The sequence below is a fragment of the Microcaecilia unicolor genome, chromosome 3, assembly GCF_901765095.1.
Source record: "Microcaecilia unicolor chromosome 3, aMicUni1.1, whole genome shotgun sequence".
Classification (NCBI taxonomy): Eukaryota; Metazoa; Chordata; class Amphibia; order Gymnophiona; family Siphonopidae; genus Microcaecilia; species Microcaecilia unicolor.
The window spans coordinates 331,751,726-331,777,239 of record NC_044033.1 but is presented as its reverse complement, the minus strand read 5'-3'; the positions used below and the strand labels follow the sequence as shown (position 1 = coordinate 331,777,239).

Genomic DNA, 25,514 nt, shown 5'->3' with positions numbered 1-25,514 from the left:
CGTGGTGTGAAGCCATCCAGCCGTCTCTGCCCCGCCCTCGCGTTTAAACAAACAAATCCGGAAGCGAAGCGTCAGGGAAGGAGGCGGCGCTCCCGACGTCTACCCTTCCCTTCGCTGTGTTCCGCCTTCAAAACAAGGCGGAACACAGCGAAGGGAAAGCTAGACGTCGGGAGCGCCGCCTCCTTCCCTGACGCTTCGCTGCACGAACCGCCACGGAGGTAAAGTTAAAAGAATTAAAAAAAAAAAAAAAAGGGATGCATGGATGCGAAGGGGTGGGGGGGCATGGATGCGAGGCATGGATGCGAAGGGGGGGGCATGGATGTGAAGATGGATGTGAAGGGGGGGGGGGGGGAAGAGGGCGGGCCAGGCTGGGACATGGCAGAGAGAGTAGCATGGATGCGAGGGGGGGGGGGGTCATGGAAGGGCGAGAGGGGACTTGCTGGAAAAGGATGAATGGAGGCGGCAGGGGACAGAGGAGCATGGATGGGTATGGATTAGGAGGGCAGGGCACAGGGAGAGAGGGGAATTACTGGAAATGGATGAATGGAGGGGGCAGGGGACAGAGGAGCATGGATGGGCATGGATTGGGAGGGCAGGACTCAGGGAGAGAGGGAAATTGCTGGATAGGGAAAAATGGAGGGGCCAGGTGACAGATGAGCATGGATGGGCATGGATTGGAAAGGCAGGACTCAGGGAGAGGGGAATTGCTGGATAGGGATGAATGGAGGGGACAGATGGGCATGGATGAATATGGATTGCAGAGCAGGCCTCAGGCAGAGAGGGCAAATGCTGGATAGGGAAAAATGGAGGGGCCAGGTGACAGATGAGCATGGATGGGCATGGATTGGAAGGGCAGGACTCAGGGAGAGGGGAATTGCTGGATAGGGATGAATGGAGGGGACAGATGGGCATGGATGGATATGGATTGCAGAGCAGGCCTCAGGCAGAGAGGGGAAATGCTGGATAGGGAAAAATGGAGGGGCCAGGTGACAGACAAACATGGATGGCAATGGATTGGGAGGGCAGGGCTCAGGGACAGAGGGGAATTGCTGGAAAAGGATGAATGGAGGGGGCAGGGGACAGATGGCCATGGATTGGGAGGGCACGGCTCACACTCTCTCTCTCATATACAATGTCTTTCTGACTCTCACTCTCACACACTCTGTCTCACACAGTATCACATTCACTCTCTATGTGCCACACAGTCACTCACACACTCGCTTGGTGTCATACACTCACTCTCACAGAGAATCTGTGTCTCACACACACTCTCTCTCTTGCCCACACACACACACTCTCTCTCACACTGTGTCTCACATACACACACTCTCATTCTCACACACACTCTCTCACAAACACACTGACACTCAGACTCACTCTCTCTCTCACACACTCACACTTTCACTCTGACTCTCAAACAGTCACTCTCACATACTCTCCCAAACATACACACTCCAAGGAAAACCTTGCTAGCGCCCGTTTCATTTGTGTCAGAAACGGGCCTTTTTTACTAGTATTTTTATATAGTTACATTATCCCGTATCTTAAACTTGACCAGACATAAGTCTACTATAATGGCAAACACCTCAACATATGACAAGATCTCCACCATCCATCCTGTAGCTTTGGGTGGGATACCGGTGTCGGAAACGGTATTTCAAGCGGACGAGTCGGAGAAACTTACTGACTTCACGGTAAGCCTTGAGGATGTAATGGGGCAGTTCAGCAAACTGATGAAATTCCATGTATAAAAGGGAAAAGGACGGTGATAGGAGTGTACTACCGTCCGCCTCGCCAGGATGAGCAGATAGACGCAGAAATGATAAAAGAAATCAGAGACGCAAACAAAATGGGCAATGTGATAATAATGGGTGATTTCTATTATCCAAATATAGACTGGGTAAATGTAACATCGGGACATGCTAGAGAGGTACAATTCCTTGATGAAATCAAGGACAGCTTTATGGAGCAGCTGGTGCAGGAGCCGACGAGAGAAGGAAAAATTCTAGACTTGGTCCTTAGTGGAGTGCATGATCTGGTGAGGGACGTTATGGTACTTGGGCCGCTTGATAACAGTGATCATAATATGATCAGTTTTTATATCAACCTTGAAGTATCTATACACAGGAAGTCAAATACGTTAGCATTTAACTTTAAAAAAGGAGACTATGATAAAATGAGAAGAACGGTAAAAAAAATAAATAAATAAAAAAACTTAGGGGGGCAACTGAGAGGGTGAAAACTGTAGAACAGGCATGGACGCTGTTCAAAAATACCATCCTGGAGGCCCAGGCCATACATATTCCACGAATTAGAAAAGAAAGAAAGACGAAAGTCCAAAAGACAGCCGGCGTGGTTGAAAAGTGAGATGAAGGAAGCTATTAGGGCTAAAAGAATCGCCTTCAGAAAATGGAAGAAGGAAACGTCTGAAAATAACAAGAAGCAGCATAAGGAGTGTGTCAAAGTAAATGCAAGGCGCAGATAAAGAAGGCCAAGAGGGATTACGAAAAAAAGATAGCATTAGAGGCAAAAAAACATAGCAAAATTTGTTTCGGTATATTAAAAGCACGAAGCCGGCAAAAGAATCAGTTGGGCCGCTGGATGACCAAGGGGTAAAAAGGGCAATCAAGGAAGATAAAGACGTAGCGGAGAGATTGAATGAATTCTTTGCTTCGGTCTTCACCGAGGAAGATTTGGATGGGATACCGGTGTCAGAAATGGTATTTCAAGCGGACGAATTGGAGAAACTTACTGACTTCACGGTAAACCTGGAGGACGTAATGGGGCAGTTCAGCAAACTGAAGAGTAGCAAATCTCCTGGACCGGATGGTATTCATCCTAGAGTACTGATAGAACTGAAAAATGAGCTTGCGGAGCTACTGTTAGTGATATGCAATTTATCCTTAAAATCGAGCGTGGTACCAGACGATTGGAGGGTGGCCAATGTAACGCTGAATTTTAAAAAAGGTTCCAGGGGAGATTGGGGAAATTATAGACTGGTGAGTCTGACGTCGGTGCCAGGGAAAATGGTAGAGACTATTATCAAAAACAAAATTACAGAGCACATTCGAGGACATGGATTACTGAGGCCAAGTCAGCACGGCTTTTGTGTGGGGAAATCTTGCCTGACCAATTACTTCAATTCTTTGAAGGAGTAAACAAACATGTGGACAAAGGGGAGCCGGTTGATATTGTGTATCTGGATTTTCAAAAGGTGTTCGACAAGGTACCTCATGAAAGGCTACAGAGGAAATTGGAGGGTCATGGGATAGGAGGAAATGTCCTATTGTGGATTAAAAACTGGTTGAAGGATAGGAAACAGAGAGTGGGGTGTTGAACAAAACTATAAAAAATTGGAGTGGAATGCTTCAAAAAAACATGCAGAGCTAGCTGTTTCAACACTAAAATCTCCTGGGACATGATGGGGCCCACATTAGCCAGAGGCAGGCTCCAGAAAGTCTGTGGGATAGAAGGTAGGGGGGTAATAGAAAGCAGATGTTCTGCACATGATTAACAGTTTGTGGTATTCAGAGACTTGCACAGGGATGTTGTATAGTCAGATGCCAAAGAAAGCTATATAAGACCAATGAGAGATCTGTGCCTTTAAGCATTCTCTGACTGCTTTGTCTGAACATGCTTCCTGCATACCTCATAAAAGGTATGCAGTACAATTGTAAATAAACTTTTTATATTAAATCGTCTAGTCTTCTCTTCAAAGTGGCGAGCCAGCCAGGAGTAGGCCGCAAACGGAAAAGAGAAGGCGAGACGAAGGACAAATTAAGTGTGTGTTGTTAATGAAGTTTTTTACAGGATTTTGAGAGAGCAAGCGTTGTTTACGCCTGATTACTGTGTACCACTGATGTGGGATTGATCAAACTACTGACGTGGACATACAGGTGATAACTCCTGGGCTTGCTAAAAAGAGAAATAAGAAGACGCGTGAGTAAGCTTACACTGTGGCCTTATATATTTGTTTAGTTTTGTAGTTTTCTGTTTTGTATATTTTCTTTGTTTAGGTGCAGTAGTATATTTTTGTAGATTGTGGCTTTATAGGAGAAATTGTAATAGTCAGAATAAAATGAAAGGGAAAGGGGCAGATAAGAAAGAACAGCCTCCTGTATATGCTATGTATTTAGATTTAGATAGTTCAAAAAAATGCTCCCCTTTGCAGCATGTCATAGAATTATTCCCATTAGAAAAAAAACAGATTGAAAAAATACATGAGAAATGGTATGATGCAAAAGATTCTTTTTTGAGCTGGTCTCAGTATGGATCGTTTGAAAAAATACAGCAAGAGCGGGAAAAGCAACCTTTTGTTCAGCCTGAAGGTTGAGGAATGTCATCTGTTTTTGATTTCTCGGTGTCTGGCTGTTGCTAAGCTAACGGTTAGAAAGGTCTGAAAGAACTGAAATTTTTTTTTGTTCCTTTTAAAAGATTGTTTTAGATTAGATTTAAATAAGTTTTTTGTCTTATAGGGAATTCTGATCTCTGTTTATTTTAAAATATGTGTTATTCTGTTTCTAGTTCTCTATGTGGAATGTCTTTGCAATTTAACTTTGTTTGACTCTTTTTTAAGTGAGATTCCTGCAGTGTTAAGAGATCATCTGGCTTAAATTAGTCACAGTCCTAGCTAGTTTTGTGTGTAGGGCTAATAGGGAAAGAGGTGATTTAAAATCTTTAATAACATCTGAACAATATGATTTGTCAGCAATATGGTTACTATGCTTCAGAATGTTATCAGAATGCAGGAATGCCCCAAGTACAAATGCAGACGCAGCAAGGATTGATGCCACAAGTAATAGGGATGCCTGTGAGTGCCCCGCAGACTGCAATACAGCAGCCAGCGACGCAATCACAGGGACCAGGGGCTGCAGTACAGAGACAGGGTACTGTAAATGCTTTTCCAACTTGGCAGAATGCTCCAGACCAATGCTATTGACTGGAAGCAGACCAGTGTCAGGAGGAGGGAATGATTTTCAGATTAGACACAAGGGAACCCTTTATTACATTGACAATTGGCAAATATGGAACTCCTGTGAGATTTTTGATAGATACAGGGGCGAGTACCTCTGTGTTGTGTGCAAAACCACAGGGAGTTAAACTTTCAAATCAGTATAGAACAACAGTGGGATTTACGGGGATAGAACAAAGAAAAAGGCTAACGGAACCGACTCTGGTGCGCTTGGAATGCCAACCGCACGGTTCAAGGGAGGCTGTGGTACCCTTCTTAGTGGCACCTGATTGCCCAGTAAATTTGTGTGGTAGAGACTTATTGTCTCAATTAGGATTGTGTTTAGATTTTGGAAATAAAGAAATACCAAGTTTGCTCACTATGGTCCAGCAGTTGAATAATGAAAATAAAGTAAGGGTTATGGAAGAATTACCACAACATATTTGGAGTACAAGTGATTCACCATATGGACTAGCCGTAAATGCAAAACCCCATAAGATAGAATTAATAGAAGGGGCAAAGGGGCCGAAGCAAGACCCTTACCCCATACGACCTAAATTAGTATCCAAAACCCTGGAACACAGTGGTAAATTATTGAAATGTGGTATTATTGAACCTTCAGTATCCCCGTACAATACCCCATTGTTTCCGGTTCCGAAAGGGGAAAACAATGTAAGGATAGTACATGATTTAAGAGAGCTAAATGAGATTACAAAAAATCAATTTCCGATTTGTGCAAATCCTGCTACACTTTTGCACACTCAGAATATATATGCATATAACACTGTTATTGACTTGTCTAATGCATTCTTTTCAATACCTCTTCATCCAGAGTCTAGGGATTTGACGTCATTTATAGTACAGAATGAGGCATACAGGTGGACTAGGATGCCTCAAGGCTTTACTGATAGTCCATCGGTATTCTCAAAACAACTAATGATGAATTTAAAGGATTTCAGGAGTCAATTGCCTGACACGGTGTCATTGTTTGTCTATGTAGATGATATTCTACTGTCTGCTGAGACTGAAGCAGAATGCCTAGATTGGACTACAAAATTATTTTTGTTATTAGGAGAGTTAGGATATAAATGTAACAGGGAAAAATGTGTTATAGCTCAGTCTACTGTCACCTTTTTAGGACAAAATGTTTCAGCAGAACATAAGGTCATTATACCAGAAGTTATATCTATTTTAAATGAAACTCCGGTACCGCAAACAGTTACCCAGTTACGTGCTGTTTTGGGAATGTTAAATTACTGCAGACAATGGATACCAAATTATACACAAAAAGTAATGAGACTGTATAAACATTTGAAACTGCCCGCAGCTACACCAAAGAATACATTAATTGTATTGGAAGAGCAGGATAAGATAATATTAGCTAAGATTGTGAGGGATTTGTTATCTCCAGGACCGTTAGCAGTAATAGATATCCAATCACCTGTGCATCTATGGGTAAAAGACATGGGAAATAGTTGGGCAGCTATGATTAATCAAAACAATGAAGTAAATGCACCAGTAGCTTTTTTGTCAGGCTCTTTTAATCATGTGGAAAAGGGAATGAAAGAAATACCAAAGTTACTGACAGCTATTGTGGCAGCAATAGGCAAATGGAGAGCACAAATGCCTTTTGTTCCTATTGTAATACATACTAACCACACGATTAAAACGCTGTTGAGCCCTAGCCAAACAGCATTGACAGCCACTAGATTTGGAAAATATCAAGCAGTACTTTTAGGACAAGATATAAGAATAATACCATTAACTAAAGAACAGAGAAATAAGATAGATCTGCTTTTTCCTGTCAATCTAGAGGGTGAGATCGATACTATAGAAATCCCTACATTTCACTGTCTTACTTTTGAACCCTTATCTGATGGGTTAATATGGTTTACAGATGGAGCTTGTGAAAGGACTGTTGCAGGCTTTGCCTGCATGCAGGTAGATGAGAATCTAAGAAAGATAATGCAAGTACAATATAAAACCCCTCCTGATCATACTGCACAGCATGCTGAACTTTTAGCCGTTATTACGGCCTTACAACACACTGATATGACTCAAAATGTCACTATATATACTGATAGTGGTTACGTTGCAAGTTCACTACAGTATCATATATTAAAATGGCAGCGTAGGGGGATGATAACCAGTGCAGGTAAAAATTTACAACATTACACATATTGGAAATTGCTGTTTGAAATTTTGGCAAGAAGGGAACGTGAAGGTAAAAAAACTGCAGTTGTGTGGACCCCGACCCACACTGAAAGGCCAACCTTTGAGGCACTAGGTAATGCAATGGCTGATGCAGCAGCAACGGAGGTGGTTAAGCAAAGTGAAAAGATTTTGTATAATACTAGACAGACACAGGAAGGGCCACTTACGAATGTAGATAAGATTGAAATGTGGCAGCCAGAGGGACAGGAAAGTGAAAAATGGTTGAAGAGAGGATGTATGAAATTGGGAAGTGAATGGTTTAATGCAGAAGAAGGATTACCTTGTATGCCAATGAGCCAGGCGATTAAGGTATTGGCTGGTTGGCATGCAACCATGCATTGGAATAAGGAAACAATGAGGCAACAATTTGAGCAAAATTATGGGTCTAACACACAGAAAAGTATCAGTGTATCGCCCCACCTCCAATGGTTTGGTGGAGCGCTACAATGGTATTTTAAAAACTAAATTGAGAGTATTACTGAAGGCTTTAAACAAGGAAACAGCAGGTAAACCATATACCTTGCTTGATTTGTTACCATTAGCTTTGATGGTTATAAGGGCCCAACCTAATGGGCGTACTAAATTGACCCCATTCCAAATTCAGACAGGACGTCATTTTTTCCCGATGCAGACAGCAAGTACTGATAGCACAGCTCAGTACTGGCAAAAGCTACAACCTATGTTGAACCTGACAAGTGATATGATCCGAACAAATGTAGTATCACAGGCAGGAACTACTAATGATGTTTGTGCTTTTAAAGTAGGTGACCTAGTGCTACGAAAGAACTTTACACATAAAACATGGAAAGATCCTGTGTATGTAGGGCCTTTTGCTATCACGGCCCTTACTCAGACCTCTGCCCGTCTGGAAGGTCATACTTCTTGGATACATTTAGCAGATATTCGACGAATTAATAACATTGAAATGGACAAAGAATAAACAAACATCATGTCCCTAAACATGATGGTATTGGACTGTTGTTGTTTGTTAATGGACAATGAACACATATGATAATAGACTTGTTGCAGCGGCCAAGATGTTGAATCTGACTGATTGTATCATATGTGCCCACATCCTTGTCCTTGCCAGCTATGATATATGGGACTACAATGATAAAATTGAGTGGGCACCATGACTGTGATCCCAATAATACCTGTGTAAGAGATGATGAAAACCTTCATTGGACAAATGAGACTATTTATAAGCAAGCCTTGCTTATGGACAAGTACCCACAGACATCATGTTGGTGTCTGATTAATAGTATGACAACTGAACACATTCCCCTGATAAAGTGCACTTACACGCAGAATGTTGTAACAACTGATTCAATGAATGTTATGCTTTTAATTTGTGTAATTTTTAATGCCACATTAACTAATGCAATTGGGCATTATCCTTATAATTGTTCTTATATGAAACATAAGAATGACAGTGTACTTCCCTTTGATGAAGCTCACTGTCTGTATTCAAAGGAAATATAAATTTTGTACCCTAGTACAATTGAATCTGTTTAATGCAACATGTATTAGCATGTTTGCAAAGATGTGCCAGGATGTTTTTAAAATAACAATGATAACTGAAATTCAGAATAAATAGAACTTTAATATGTCAGCCAAAAATATTGAAAAAGCGTGCAGAAACTGAATGCCACAAACAAGGGGGGAGGAGATTTAGAAGGGAGGTAAGGAAACAACAGACTGGAGCTGAAACAGATGTTTGAGGCCTGAAACAATCAGTCCTCAAAAGGGAGGATTTGTTGAACAAAACTATAAAAAATTGGAGTGGAATGCTTCAAAAAAACATGCAGAGCTAGCTGTTTCAACACTAAAATCTCCTGGGACATGATGGGGCCCACATTAGCCAGAGGCAGGCTCCAGAAAGTCTGTGGGATAGAAGGTAGGGGGGTAATAGAAAGCAGATGTTCTGCACATGATTAACAGTTTGTGGTATTCAGAGACTTGCACAGGGATGTTGTATAGTCAGATGCCAAAGAAAGCTATATAAGACCAATGAGAGATCTGTGCCTTTAAGCATTCTCTGACTGCTTTGTCTGAACATGCTTCCTGCATACCTCATAAAAGGTATGCAGTACAATTGTAAATAAACTTTTTATATTAAATCGTCTAGTCTTCTCTTCAGGGGTTAAATGGGTAGTATTCACAATAGAGAAGGGTAGTTAGTGGGGTTCCTCAGGGGTCTGTGCTAGGACCGCTGCTTTTTAACATATTTATAAATGATTTAGAGATGGGAGTAACTATCGAGGTAATTAAATTTGCTGATGACACAAAGTTATTCAAAGTCATTAACTCGCGACAGGATTGTGAAAAATTACAGAAGGACCATACGAGACTGGGAGACTGGGCGGCTAAATGGCAGATGATGTTTAATGTGAGCAAGTGCAAGGTGATGCATGTGGGAAAAAAGAATCCGAATTATAGCTACGTCATGCAAGGTTCCACGTTAGGAGTTAAGGACCAAGAAAGGGATCTGGGTGTCGTTGTCGATGATACACTGAAACCTTCTGCTCAGTGTGCTGCTGCGGCTAGGAAAGCTAATAGAATGTTGGGTATTATTAGGAAAGGTATGGAAAACAGGTGTGAGGATGTTATAATGCCGTTGTATCACTCCATGGTGTGACCGCACCTTGAGTACTGTATTCAATTCTGGTCGCTGCATCTCAAAAAAGATATAGTAGAATTGGAAAAGGTGCAGCAAAGGGCGACTAAAATGATAGCGGGAATGGGACGACTTCCCTATGAAGAAAGACTTAGGAGGCTAGGGCTTTTCAGCTTGGAGAAGAGACAGCTGGGCTGAGGGGAGACATGATAGAGGTATATAAAATATTGAGTGGAGTGGAACAGGTGGATGTGAAGCGTCTGTTCACGCTTTCCAAAAATACTAGGACTAGGGTGCATGCGAAGAAACTACAATGTAGTAAATTTAAAACAAATCTGAGAAAATCTTTCACCCAACGCATAAACAAACTCTGGAATTCGTTGCCGGAGAACGTGGTGAATGCGGTTAGCTTAGCAGAGTTTAAAATGGGGTTAGACGGTTTCCTAAAGGATAAGTCCATAACCCACTACTAAATGGACTTGGGAAAAAATCCACAATTCCAGGAATAACATGTATAGAATGTTTGTACGTTTGGGAAGCTCGCCAGGTGCCCTTGGCCTGGATTGGCCGCTGTCGTGGACAGGATGCTGGGCTCGATGGACCCTTGGTCTTTTCCCAGCGTGGCATTACTTATGTAGCTAGGCATTAGCCCTACCCTACCCCCACCCCTCCCTCCCTGTAGCCCAACATCAGCCCTGTCCTAAACCCTACCCATCCCCCGTCCTGCATCTCCCCTGCTCTTCCTAATCTCACCCCCACCCCTCCTTAAAGCACACTAGCATTAAATATAAAACATTTTGTATTTTAATGTCCTGCGTATGGCACAGCCCACCTCCACCCAGAAACCCACCTACATTAATACAAAACTTTTTTTTTTTAAATCCTGGGCTCTACAGTACCCGGACCCAGGTTAAAATAATTTTTTTAACGTTTTTGTATTTAATCCCCACCCTGAAACCCACCAGCAGCCCAGCATTACACATAATAAAAATTAAAACATTTGCTTTTACCTGGGCTTGAATGTTGTTGCAGTTATGCACACTATGCAGTCAGTGTGCACGTGGAGCAGAGCACTGCAGATTGCGCTGGATCCTGCACCTGGCCCTGTTTATGGCAGCAGGGGAGTGCTGAGGCCCGTCTGAGGCTGAAGGGACATAGCATCATGGATGATAAAGCCGCTGCTGCCATAGTGCTTTGTCTGCACTTTGCAGCTACTTTCACCGGTGCCTGCTGTCCTGACCCCCCACACACCACCTCCCCCGCAGCGTGAATGCGGCTTGTCGGGCCTGGTCTCTTCCAACTGTGCCTGTGTTCCACTGCCAGTACTGAGCTCCTCCTAGGATCCGACCCAGATTCGGGATGGGTCCTAGGAGGAGTTTAGTGCTAGCAGTGGTACGCAGGCACAGTTGGAAGAGACTGGGCTTGACGAGTCGCATTCACGCCGTGGGGGGGGAGCAGGGCAGTAGGCACCGGTGACAGCAGCTGCAGAGTGTAGACAAAGCACGACAGCAGCAGCATTAGCAGCTGCGATGCAGTCAGCGATGAGCTAAACTACCCTGTCAGAATAGGTCCTCCAAGCTGCTGCAGACTAACTCCACTACCGACTTAGGCTAAGCGATCCGGACCCGAGCACGGCAAGAAAACCGGTAACGATCCAGGTTTGTGCAGCTTAACCGCCGCCTAGAAGATCAGCGCCAATTGGTGGATCAGACAAACTGGATGGGCCTAAGCCAAGATTGGGTGGGCCAGGCCCACCCATAGCTACACCCCTAGTATTTGTACTGCTCTATATGCAGGAAGTTAGTTTCATGTATTTGGATCACACCTTTTTCAGTTATAGCTCAAGGAGAGTTACATTCTAGTACAGTAGGTATTTCTCTGTCCCCAGAAGCCTCACAGTCTAAGTGTGTACCTGATGCAATTGTGTGTGGGGGGTGGGGGGGAGGGGTTTAGTGACTTGCCCAAAGCTACAAAGAGCAGCAGGAACTGTACTAACCTAGGTCCAGATGAACAAAACTTAAGCCAGCAACATGGTTTTTAAACTGGTTCTAGCCAGTTTAGCGAGCAAGGAGTACAACGAGACATGCACAAAATTGTCTCCGAGCTCTTTTCCTAGCAGCTAACGAAAACGGAATACAAAGCTATTATAATGAGCTAATTACTATACAAACTAGTAAAAAAGGCCCGTTTCCGAGAAAATGAAACGGGCCCTAGCAAGGTTGTCGTCGATTCTCCTGTCTCCCCGCCCCTGGCGCCACGCCCCCCCAGAGTCCGTCACCGTTCCCCCCCCTCCCAATGTCACCGCGGCCACTGCACCCCCCTTCCACCCCCACCCAGGTCGGCACTGCCGCCGCAGCTCCCCCCTGTCCGTCCGGCCACCCACCCAACAGACCTGCCGAAACAGAAAGAGATGATTTTAAGAAGCAAGACGGCACCGCAGGCAGGCAGCAGGCGTTGGCTGTACACTCTGAAGCCGCTCCTCCTCTCGCCTGTAACATTGGTGCGGTCCTCCGGGTTCCCCAGCAGGGGCATTGATGTCAGGCTAGAGGAGGCGCGGCTTCAGAGTGTACAGCCAATGCCTGCTGGCTGCCTGCGGTGCCGTCTTGCTTCTTAAAATCATCTGTTTCTGTTTCGGCAGGTCTGTTGGGTGGGTGGGCGTTCGGAGAGGGTGGAGCGGCGGCAGTGATGTCCTGGGTGGGTGTGGAAGGGGGGTGCAGTGGCTGCGGAGTCATCATGGGGGGTGGAGCGGTGACTGCCTCTGGGGGGGGTGCAGGACACTTGTGCAGGTCTGTTGGGTGGGTGGGCGGTCAGAGAGGGGGGACCGGCACTGGGTGTTGTGACCTAAGGGGGGGGGGCATTTTTGCAGGTTGGTTTTTTTTTGTTTTTGTATCGGACAGAGGGGGGGTAGCAGCGGTGAGCAGGGGGGTGAGATGGGATTTGCTCTGTGTCAGTGCTCCGCCCTCGACGTCATCACGTTGTGATGCGAGGGCGGAGCCAACATGGGCGAATTTGGGTTTCACCACCATGCAGTTAGAACGTTGGGAGTTGGAGGCTTCATAGAACGTTGGGGTTGTGAATTATGTCTGGATGGGGCGTGTCCATGAGTGAGAGTGAGTGGTGCTGACAGCCTAGCCTACCAACAGTACAGGGCTTCAGTGTTTCCCTGCCACAGAGTGAGCTTCAGAACGTTGGAGGTGAGAATTATTTATATAGATATGCATGCAAAATGATGCACAGAAGCAGCCCCTACCTTTACCGTCAAAATTTTAATGGGTGGTCAGGAGCTGTCAGTACTGCCTAGAACCATTTGAAATTCAAAAACACAGTTTCACACTCCCTGTGTAAATTATATATTGAAAAACAGAGCTTAATGATCTGCAACTTTGTTGTGACAAAAACACTAAATAATGTGGAGAAAAACGGGGGAATTCAGTAACGCCACCCAGCCAGCCCGAAAAACAACGGGCTATAAGGCTAAAGCTCGGTGAAGCATCATACGGCCCCTGAAAAAAAATCCACACATTTAAATGTTCAATAATATCAACTCCACACAGTTAAATGTCCAAAAGTATTTAAACATCCACAAATATCAAAATGTCAATGTATCTATTCCAAATGGACAAACAGCAGATCATTGCCTGTTTCAAAAAAGAGATACAGAGAATATCTGTCTCAGAAAAATCAAACCTATTGTTTGTTTGAGCTACTGATGGAGCAACAGACACCATTGTGGCGGGAGTCAAGATAAGTAACCAGTAACTCAACAGAGCACAGTAACATTTTGTAAAGCAGTATATTTTTCTGAGACAGATATTCTCTGTATCTCTTTTTTGAAACAGGCAATGATCTGCTGTTTGTCCATTTGGATTAGATACATTGACATTTTGATATTTGTGGATGTTTAAATACTTTTGGACATTTAACTGTGTGGAGTTGATATTATTGAACATTTAAATGTGTGGATTTTTTTTCAGGGGCCGTATGATGCTTCGCCGAGCTTTAGCCTTATAGCCCGTTGTTTTTCGGGCTGGCTGGGTGGCGTTACTGAATTCCCCCGTTTTTCTCCACATTATTTAGTGTTTTTGTCACAACAAAGTTGCAGATCATTAAGCTCTGTTTTTCAATATATAATTTACACAGGGAGTGTGAAACTGTGTTTGAATTTCATATTGATCTATTGGAAGCTTAAGTGGAGTACTGCCTAGAATGACAGCTGAACCAGTGGAAGGAAGAATCAGCCCATCAGATTCATCCAGACCCTCGCAGAGCAACTTTTTTTTTTCTTCTCACTTCCTCAACCCGCTGGGAGCTAAAAACAGACGTCCACTTCATGCTCTTATATATGCCTCCCCAGTAAAAGATCCAACACTATCAAGAAGAAAAATTGTAGACAAAGAGCAAGCATATCATGGGTTTTTGTTTCTCTCCTGCCTGAAGCTTGCAGCTGAGTCCCAGGGAGAGGAGCATCGTAGACAGGCTGATGACCCCCACCCTCTCATTACTGGATGGAGCAAGATTGCAGCCACACTTTTAGCCACTGGAAAGGAGCTGGGTAAGTGGCATCACCGCCGAGTGACTGAGCCAGGCCCGGGGGCAGGATCATCGCCGCCGCCCCCTCCCCCCAAAAAAATGTGTCATTGCCACCGCCGCCCCTCCCCCACCTGAGAGACCCCCTGCACTGGGCCTGGGAAATTTTGCCCCCCCCCCCTTTCGGTGGCTATGCCAGGCGGAGGGGGTAAAGCAGGGAGATATCACCTGCATGGGGTGATGCTACTCTGGTGGAGTGCCTGAAACCGCACTGCATCTCATTTTAGGCTGGGGGGGGCTGCCACTGCTGCTGTTTCTCCTTATGTGGCATGGGCCAGCAGCAAGCACCAGCATTCATGTTCCCAAGCGGGGAAAAAAAAGGCTTTTTTCATACATGCAGCTTGTCTGCATGTATGAAATCCGTCTGTTGTATGCGAGAGCAGCCATGCTTAGCAATAGGCTGCTCTGCTCTGCGCATGCTCAGCTGACTGACAGGCTTCCCGCTATTGCATGCAAATGAGCCCTATTTGCAAAAGCAGCGAACAGCTCATTTGCACGTGATTCTCTTTGGGAATCCCTCTGTATTTCCAAATCAGTGATTTTTACCGATTTGAAAATACAGACGGTTTCTGAACTGAGATCTTTGTGCATCTGTGCCCTAGTTTGCAGCCTGCTGTTCTAACCATTACACCACTCATTCACTTTTTGAAGCCCAATTCATGATTTACACATGTAAATACCAGCATTAACCTGCATATCTTGTATACATATAGAAAATGCAATTTTAGAATGTCAGGATTTACATGTGTAAATTTGTGCTACATGTTGCATATGGCAAGAGGACAGGGTTTGGGCATAACTTGGGTGGAACCAAAATCTACATGTGTATTCCCCATTTCAGAAAGGAAGTGGATAAATATGACTAAATAGATCAAAGTTAGGATTTACAGCTGCTCTTGGGCACGTATAGGATTTTTAAAAGTGAGGTCTCATCCCCATGTCCCCCACCCCCCACTCCATCCCCTAAAAAAAAAAAAAAAAAAAAGACAAGAGCAGAAAGTTTGAAGCCTCATTACTTGACTAGGAGCATTTACACATGTAGATCTCTAAAAAGGCAGGTATTCTAAGTGCCAACATTTAGATGTGTATATCTTAAGTTCTGAAATACCCTTTTACATGCGTACATTTTGGCACATGAACGTGCAAACTGTCGAGTTGCCTCTGTTGATGTTTTAGACATTGACAAATGTATAATGTTTGCTTCCACCCCACATAACTGGTACATGCCTGCATTTATTTTATAAAATTTGTATGCCAGCAGACCCTTTTCTAAAATATTATCAGAATTGGACATGTGGACACATCAATTCTGATTTATATGTTCTTTCTTAAATGAGGTTAATCCTGTCTTTACAAACTTGTCTTGCTGTTCTCCTTACCCTCAAAGTTCTTGTCTGAGCTTCTCTGAATAGGTCTTCATCTTGTGACTCAACTAGAGGTTTTTCAAGACACACACTAACAGGTCAAAAGTCACAGTTTGTATCCCGTAAGTTAACAATTACGTAATAGTATGCATTCTTGTGCTGCAGTGCCCCAGGACAAGTTGTCCTTTTACAAGCCTCACCTCATTTCTTGATAAGACTTCAAGAGCTTTGTACCAGTTGTTTCATATTTACCTATATGGTGAATGAAAAAACAGAGGTCATTCATCAGTGAACATTTCTTTTCAAACTGTGTAATATTTTGTAGCAATATCTTAAAGTTTTAAAAAATAGTACTGGATTTTTTTATATAAATAAAGGATAGAAAGAAATAAAATCCTTGTATATGTGGTCGAGAACAATTATTGACTCTCCTTATGTTCAAAGTGCACAAGAAGATAAAACATATTAATCATTTCTCTTTAAAGACTGAGGCTGTACTGAAGTGCCCTCTAGTGGTGTTCCTCATCACTGAAGCTACAGAAAAGTATGCTTTTATTTCCACACAAAACACTTGCCCCCAAATTCTATAAAAGTCGCTAAAAATTGTGCATGCAAGTTTGAGCGTTCAGCCAATTTGCACACAATTTAATTTAACTGAACGAGCCAATTAACACTGATAATTGAGATTTTAACAATTATTGGTGCTAACTGGAATTAAAATTTACACATCTAAATTTTATGCACAGGCTCAAAAAGAGGGCATAGCCAAGGGAGGGTCATGAGCAGATTGGGGCATTCCTTCAATTTATACGTGTTATTATAGAATAAAGGGCATCCGTGCCTAATTCAGGCGTTGAGATTTACACCAAGGTTTCATTGGTGTAAAAGTCGTGCCTAAATATAGTCGTGTTTCTCAGTGCTTCTATAAACAGCACCTAACTTTAAGTGCTTTTATAGAATTGCACTAAGTGTAATTTTTTTCAGCACTGATTATTTAAGCACCATTTATAAAATTTAGTCGTTAGAGTTTTCTGTGATTCTGATGATGCAGAACTTGACAAGTAATTATGTTTATTTCTATCTAATTACTTATTTCTTCTTTGCTTATTCACAGCTGATCTATATCAGGAGTTCACAACCTAGTCCTTGGGACACATTCAGCCTAACAATGGAGACCGTGCATGCAAATCTACCTCATGCATATTGTGAATAGAGCAAAAATGAAAGTAGGGAAGGACCAATACAATTCCAACTCAAGGGTAAAAAAAAAACAATTTTATTAGTCAGACTTGATGCAGATCTGCATCTCAGCACGGGGGGGGGGGGGGGGGGGGGGGGGCACCTGTTTCAGGAGTCAATAAATCAATCCAGATGGGCATGGATATCAAGTGTACACAAACTCAAAGAAACTTACAAGGTGTGTGAAAAAAAACTAAAAAAAAAAAAAAAAGAAAAAGAAAAAAAACAGTGTCCTTGGTAATGAAAATATCAACAAAGTAAAATATTATGTGCAACTAAATTGCAGGTTTAAAAAAACGTGTCACAAGAACAGCAACGACACCAGTGTTGGAGAGGGAATGACTACAATTGATCCAGATCTGGTGTATGCCCTGGGGCCGATTCTGTTTAATATATTTGAGAGAGACATTTCGGAAGGGTTAGAAAGAAGGGTTTGCCTTTTTGCGGATAACACAAAGATAGCCAATAGAGTGGATACCCTATAGAATGGATACCCTGGAAGGAGTAGAAACCATGAGAAGGGATCTCCAAGTGTTAGAGGGTCAAAGGTCTGGCCAAGATGTGCAGAATGATGAACTTGGGGTGCAGAAACCCAAAATAGAGATACCGAATAGGAGGTGTGAGAGATTAGTAAGATCGACTCAGGAGAGAGACCTTAGGGTGATGGTGTCCGAGGATCTGAAGGTGAAGAAACAATGTGACAAGGCGGCGGCCATGGCCAGAAGGATGCTAGCTACATAGAGAGGGGTATAACTAGCAGAAGAAAGGAGGTGCTGATGCTCCTCAACAAGTCATTAGTGAGGTCTCACTTGGAGTGTTGTGTTCAATTTTGGAGTTTTTCTTCACAGAGAGGGAGGTAGATACTTGGAATGCCCTCCCATGTGAGGTGGTGGAGATGAAAATGGTAACGGAATTCAAAAATGTATGGGATAAACACAAATGAATCCTGTTTAGACCCACAAAAGCTTAGTGGAGATTGGGTGAAAACACTGGTAACTGGGAAGCAAAGCCAGTGCTGGGGAGACTTCAACAGTCTGTGCCCTGAAAATGGCAAGGACAAATCAGGGTCAAGTATACATACTGTATAAAGCATCACATACATGTTTATCTTGTTGGGCTGACTGGCTCGACCGTACAGGTCTTTATCTGCCGTCATCTACTATGTTACTATGCTATATGTTACTATGCCCCTGAAGCAGCCATTCGGCAAAACTTGGCCAAGTCTGGCTCTGTGTTTGAAACCATCCATTCTTGAGTTGGAATTGTATTAGACCTCCTCTACTTTCATTTTTGCTCTTTGGGAGTTTTCTCTACTTTTATTCATTGTGAATATCCAATGGCTGGGTGTGTTCCAAGGCTGGATTGAGCACCACTGCTCTAATGTCCAGATGATCGAAAACCCCACGCTGTTCCAAACAGCGCTCTAAACATAGCGCTGGAACAGTGTGGGGCTTTACCACCCCTATGATCGGAGACAACAGCATGCAAATTTGTGTGTGCTATTATCTCTGACCATAGGGTAAAGTGCACTTGTTTGACAGGTCTGGGCTGTACCCCCACCCCAAGCCAGCAACACAGGGGCTGGAGGTACAGTCCAGCGGACCTCTAGTCCCCCCCAACCTCCCCGACAAGTTCAGGGGGGGGGGGCTGGAGATCCAGTGGGTCTCCAGCCCCCTAACCCTACCCCCCAGCATCCCCCCCAAGTAAAGCCCTGGTGGCCCAGTGGGCCACTAATCAAACCCCCCAACCTGGTGGTCTAGTGGCGGCCATGGCTCTCATCCCTGTCCCCGATAGCCCTCCACCATAATACCTGTACAGTTAGCAATACTGTGCAAGGACCCTGAACTATTCATGACCTTGTACGTACACAATCTGATAGCCTAAGCAAGTCAGCACCAGGGGCGTAGCTACGGGTGGGCCTGGGTGGGCCCAGGCCCACCCAATTTCAGTCCAGGCCCGCCCAGCGCCAGCGCCAGCTCCCATTGCCGGCCACTGCTGCTTTTCCTGATGAGCAGCAGGGCCGGCGCTACAAAAAGAAGACGCGCTCAGCTGACTGAGCTGAGCACCGCCGCCGCCAACGCTAACCCGCCGAAAAAAAAACGTTTAAAAAAAAAAACGCGGCACTGCAGGCAGCCTCGAAGCATTGGCTGCTGGCTCTACAGGCTCCTCCCGTCTCTTACATCACTGCCCCTGTAGCGAAGCCCACCCAAAATTGGCAGTCTGGCTACGCCACTGGTCAGTACGTATAACTCATTGCAGCTGACCTCACCCAGCTCCCATGAGGATTCGTAGTGACACACATGATACCACTATCTGCTATACAGACAATGTGTACCAGGGCATGATAGATATATCTGACATCCTTATGTTTCTGCAGATTAGTTTCCTGCTGATGTAGCAAAAGCACATCCTTTCTATGCTGGGAACAGAATTGCAGTGGGAAGCACAGAAGCATGTGTTTATATTATTCTAAGATAACCTATATATATAAGTTTCAACAAGTCAACTTTGGGAAAGTACCTGACACAGTCCCTGAGCAGTGTTTGCAGCCAGTATCTGAGAAAGGACTTCCCCCTCAGCTAACAATACTATTTCATTGCCTTTGCCAGATTATTCTCCTGTACTGTAAGTACGTAACATCTATGATATTCTGCCATACAATAAAATTTTCCATTTTATATACCTGATATTGTTGGCTGTGTTTATCCCCGAATAACTCCCTTCTAAGGGTAGCCAGGTAAGGGCTACAAGGGGAGCTACATGGCTCCCCCCCCCCCCCCCCCCAATACCAATCCTGGGATGCACTGGGCGGGGTTCACACCATATGCAAATCTAACATGAATATTCATTCTGGATATCCTGAAAACCCGATGGGACTGAGGGCTACATGCACTAACCCCACGTAAAGAGCCCTTTCCTTACCGATCCCTTAGTGAATCGGTAAGGAAAGGGCATGCATGAAGGAAATCGCATGCAAATGAGCTGCTCGCTGTTAGTTCATTTGCACACGATTTCCTTCCTTCCAGTTGGCCAGCTGAGCATGCGCAGAGCAGCCAATCGTTATGCTGGCTGCTCTGCATGCCAAAGACGTCCTTCACAAAAAAAAAAAGGACACCCCTGAGGAGTACTGGACGTTTTCCTTCAGCTTTTGTGATGGGCGTCCTTCTCGTACGTGTTTTTCTTACATGCCTGAAACAACCACAGCCATGGAGGTTCTCTCAACATTCTCTCGTCCCCTCCAACATTGTTTTCAGCTTGCATTCCCCCCCCCCCCCAAGATCGGGACCTGCGAGGACGTCCAAATCAAAACTATTTGGACATCCCTCCCTCCAGGTCTCTCTCACCGGTATCAGCTAAACGCGCTGTGATTGGCTGAGAGAGACCTGGAGGGAGGGACGTCCAAATCTCGCAGGTCCCAATCTTGGTGGGGACGAGGAGAATGTTGAGAGAACCTCCATGGCTGTGGTCATTTCAGGCACCTAAGAAAAACACGTCCGAGAAGGACACCCATCACAAAAGCTGAAGGAAAACGTCCAGGTGCTGGGCAGGGACAATCTCACTCCAGATACACTAATTGGTACAGTGGGTGGTGCAGGGGCTCTGGGGAGGCTTTAAATGCTTTTGCATTTGATTTTGTAGGGAGCTCCCTACTGTGACTACAGAAAAATGTCTGGGGGAAGGGGTCAGAGCTGTCCTGCTACAAGATAATCAGTACATGAAAAGAAAACCAGACAGCAGTTTAGTGCTGAAACAAAACTTTACTTTTTTTATGAAGGACATCCAATTGTTAGGCACTTGGATGTCCATCACTCGAAAAAAAAAATGGACATCCCTGACGAGCACTTGGATGTTTTTTCAGCTTTTGTGATGGGTGTCCTCCTCTACATGAGTCCCGCTCAGCAGCCCCAATGAGAGGTGCAGAACTCCTGTTAGGTTTTCCGTTTTCCAGGGTGCATGGAGTCGGAAAATGGCTGTGCATCTGCTAATTAGCTAATTATAATAACCTGTAGACCATTTGCATTCCGTTTTCGTTAGCTGCTACCGTGACAGGAAAATGGCTCAGAGAACCCTTTTGTGCATGTCCTGGTTTACTACTTGCGCGTTAAACTGGCTAGAACCAGTTTAAAAACCACATTGCTGGCTCGTTAAGTTTAGTGCATCTAGCCCTGAGTGTGCTCTAAAGACTGGGTTGGGGATGGCTGCCTTAGGGAAAGAACAATTAAGGGGTCCTTTCCCATGTCCAAACCTAATGGCCTAAATCCCTAAGCATGACAGTGTCTCTAAGATCAAAGAATGTATCTTAAAAGCCACATTTTTGATATGATGATAAAATTTTAAGACATCAAAACATCATAAGTGAAACAAAACAGATGTAAAGAGTTTGAGACTTTTATACAGCATCTAGTTGCTGGAATAACCAATGTGTTTGAGTTGGTGCCAGGATGAGGGTAAGCAAAAGCTATGCCTGTCCCAGGGACCACACTATGCAGCATAAAGCTTCTCATGTTCCCCTAGCACATGCAGAACTGTTAGCACACTAACTTTTGCAGTGTTCTTAACAAGACCGAGTTGATTTCAGGAACAATAAACTTTTTAATACAAAACAAGTGAACATAACAAAATGAGATTTCAGAGCATGTTTTCCTTCCAGGCTGCTCTAACAGACTCACATCAGTATTGCCAGGTAGTTGTGGAAAAACAAGAACGCTTTGCTTAGAAAACAAGCCCAAAATAAGAAATATCAGTTCAAAAACAAGCCCAATTTTTTTTACAAGCTGTGAGGTTTAATCATATGCTAAAACACTCTTTTGAACGTTATGTAGGAACATTCTCTTAAAACAAAACAGGGGGGATGGAGGGAGCGGGAGGGGATAAAAGATTTTGTAAACGGTTATATGTAATACAATATTAAGTTTGTTAATAAAAAATTTAAAGTTAAAAAAAAACAAAACAGGGAACCTACCCACAGAGATAATTCAAATGTATAAACTACTAACGCCTGAAGCTGTCTGCTGAGGAAGAGTCCTTAGTGTCTGAGGCTCAGGAGTAGCTCAAGGATACTTGAAGCCTGAGGCAAGGTATGGTATAAGATGGTGCTCCTCCCTAGAGAATGACCTGGGGACTAAAATTCATCCCTAGGCCCATTCACTCCCCACAACCAAAACTTTTTTCCTGTCTCCACCCCATCCCTGCAGTCAAGCAGACTTTGTAAACTCCATTCCCTCATCATCCCTGTCCCCTCATCATCAGTCTTTAATTTTCTTCCCCATGTCTCCCCGCTCAAAGCTGAAAGGAAGATTTTGTTTGTCTTTTAAACTATAGGCAATTGCATAACAATGTTTAATACTGATAATGAAATACTGCAAATCATAGGCGCCGACTCCGTGGGTGCTGTGGGTGCTCAAGCACCCCCAATAATTTGGCAGTGGCACGTGGGCATAAAGTCCCTCTCAGTCCTGCTCCGTCCCGTCGAGACTCCCGACTCCCTGCCCTGCACCGCTGCCTGACTGTCGCTGTGCTGTCCGACGTCCATCCGCTCCTACCTCCGCTCCTTCAATCATATTCCGGACCGGGACCGCCGATGCCGTCAGTGACTCTCCGTGACGTATCAGTGCAGCAGCCAGTAAGCACAGCACACTGCCTTCTTCGATGATCGGAAGCTTTCCCTCTGACTGGCTCGCTCTGTTACAGACAGTTTCCTGTCCCGCATAGGCGGGATGATGATCATGCTGCCTGCAACAGTCAGAGGCAGAGGAGCTTCCAAAGTCGCTATTGCTTCTCTGGCCGGACGGTCCCACGCCTTCCTCCAGCAGCCTCCAGCCCAGTCAAGTTGTCACCACCACCGCTACTGCTTCTCATCCAGCAGACTAGCAGCGGACAGCGGTAGCGGTAAGCAAACGCTGGAAGATTGCACGGTCTCTAAGCTACCCGTGGCTGCTGATCCCGCCCCTTTGATGTCACTTCCAGTTCTGGAGCAGAGTCGGCAGCCACGAGTAGGTAAGGCCCCGCGATTTGGTTATTATTTTTTCTTCTGATATTTTGAAGCAGGAGGAGGAGAAACAGCAGCATTTGGGGGGGGGGGGGGGGGCAATGGATCTGGAAAGGATAGAGAGGGTAGACAGTGGATTGAAGACAGGGCAGAGAGAGGGAGGGCAGATGGTGGATGGAAGGGGGCCCAGGAGCAGAGAGAAAGAGAAGTAGAGAGGGAAGACCCTGGATGGAAGGGAGAGAAAGGACAGATGGTCGATGAATGGAAGGGGGAGAGAGAGAGAGAGAGAGAGAGATTGGGGGGGGGGGGGGAGGGGGGACATATCCTGGATGGAATGAAGAAGAGGAAGAGCAGACCCTGGATGGATGGGAGAGAAAGGGCACATGGTAGATGGAAGGGGCGGAGATAGAAAGGGCACATCCTGGATGGAAGGGAGAGGAAGGGAAGATGGTGGATGGAAGGGGCAGAGACAGAGAGGACAGATCCTGGATGGAAGGGAGAGGGCGGGATGGCAGACCATGGATGGATCAGAGAGAGAAAGGGCAGATAGTGGATGGATTGGGCAGAGAGAGAAAGGGCAGACCCTGGATGGAAGGGAGAGAAATGGCAGAGGATGGAAGGGCAGAGACAAAGAGGGCAGATCCAAGATAGAAGCAAGAGAGGGCATACAATGGTTGGAAGGGGGAGAGAGAGGACAGACAGGGGCATACGGTGGATGGAATGGGCAGAGACAGAGCGAGCAGACCCTGGATGGAAGGGAAATAGGCAGCAGATAGTGGTTGGAAGGGGCAGACACTGGATGGAAGGGAAAGAGGCAGCAGATAGTGGTTGGAAGGGGCAGACACTGGATGGAAGAGAAAGAGGTACAGACGCTGGATGGAGGGGGCAGAAAGACAGAGGGCAGACACTGGATTGCAGGGGCAGGGAGAGAGAGAAGGCAGACACTGAATGGAAGGGGCAGATGGTGGATAGAAGGGAGAGCGTGAATAGAAGATGAGGAAAGCAGAAACCAGTGACAGCAAAGGTAGATAAAATATTTTTTATTTTTTATGCTTTAGGTTAAACTACTATTGTAGCTGTGTTAATACATGTTTATAAACAGAAAATGGAAATAAGGTAATTTTTTATTGGACTAATTTTAACACATTTTGACTAATGTTCAGAGACCAAAACCCCTTCCTCAGGTCAGGACAGGATACTGTAATAGCAGTATACTGTCTTGACCTGAGGAAGAAGGTTTTGGCCTCTGAAAGCTAAATGTATTAGTCCAATAAAATGGTATTATTTTATTTTCTATATTTGTTTTATTTCTATTTGTTAATTTGTAAAGTGGTGATTGGTACTTGTAAATTTGAAAAAACTTAACATCTGCTGTCTTTATATTTTGCACAGTACTAGGGGACATTTTCTGTTTCTGTGGTGTTGCATTGTATGCAGAGTCTGGCTTCTTGGGGGTTCAGTTTAATTTTGTCTAAATATTTCTACTGTTAGTTTATATTTTATTTAAAATTTGCTATACTGCTAATGCTCACTAGCAGGTCTCAGTGTTCACAATGATTAAAACCAGTTTGTGGTTACTTATTCTATAGTGGATTAGGGTGCATCTGTGTCTGAAAACGACATGGTTTTCTGTTGGCATTGACTATGCAGGATCGACAATCTGTACTATTCTGGCTGGTTTAGTTTTAAAATAGATGTTTGATGTTCTACTGCTCACTGCATTCAGGGAACACTTGGTGGAGCAGGGCCTCTTGGCCTCGCTGTGCCACTTCCTTAATAATGCTCTTTTGCTCATCAAGAAATTGATTCTGTCCTATTGGGTGGCAGAAGATTCACCACCACCACTATTTTGGGAAGCTTGCCAGGTGCCCTTGGCCTGGATTGGCCGCTGTCGTGGACAGGATGCTGGGCTCGATGGACCATTGGTCTTTTCCCAGTGTGGCATTACTTATGTACTTATCTGCAGCTATGGTTAGTCAATATGAGGGAAATGACCTGTTTTGAACTTAGGACCTATCATCACAGCTGGCAGTCTCACTGTCTGCCACAGCTGATGATAAGAAATGCTGTGGCACAAGTTTTTACACTTGTACCATGCAACTACTTAGACAGTACACTAATTTTGCACACCATTCATTTTCAATTTGGTATTGCTCCGTTGTTAATTGTTTTATCTGAATGTTGCAATAAAATATATTTTTAAAAAACAAAACAAAAGGTGAATGTAGTCTAAGACTATTTTTGGTGGTGGCAAGTGGAGGGAGAAAGAGAATATTTGGTTGCATTCATTCAGCACCCCCAATCATTTTGAAAAGTTGGCTCCTATGCTACAAATAATAATAATGTTCATTTTTTTAACCCATGAAGAAACGTGAGGGGAAAAGCAGCCGCAGGGCAGGCAATGCGACGGAGAACAACACTGGAGGAAGGCTTCTCCTGGCAGGGTTTCAGGACCCCCGCCAGCCAAACCAGAGGCCCCGAAGCCCTGTGTCTGCTCCTCCCAAGCCTCTAAGGCTCTATGGGCCCTGCTGCAGATAACTGGAGCTAAGCTTT

General features: G+C 44.5%; 1 protein-coding gene across 2 annotated transcripts in view; it reads right to left on the bottom strand.

Annotated features, from left to right (window-relative positions):
* SYTL3 (synaptotagmin like 3) overlaps positions 1-25,514 on the bottom strand; it is a 255,264-nt gene that overhangs the window by 139,619 nt on the left and 90,131 nt on the right. For both annotated transcript variants that reach the window (XM_030198421.1, XM_030198420.1), the window contains exon 5: positions 15,934-15,985. In XM_030198421.1, the coding sequence (XP_030054281.1) occupies positions 15,934-15,985 (52 nt within the window). The remainder of the gene's footprint in view (positions 1-15,933; positions 15,986-25,514) is intronic.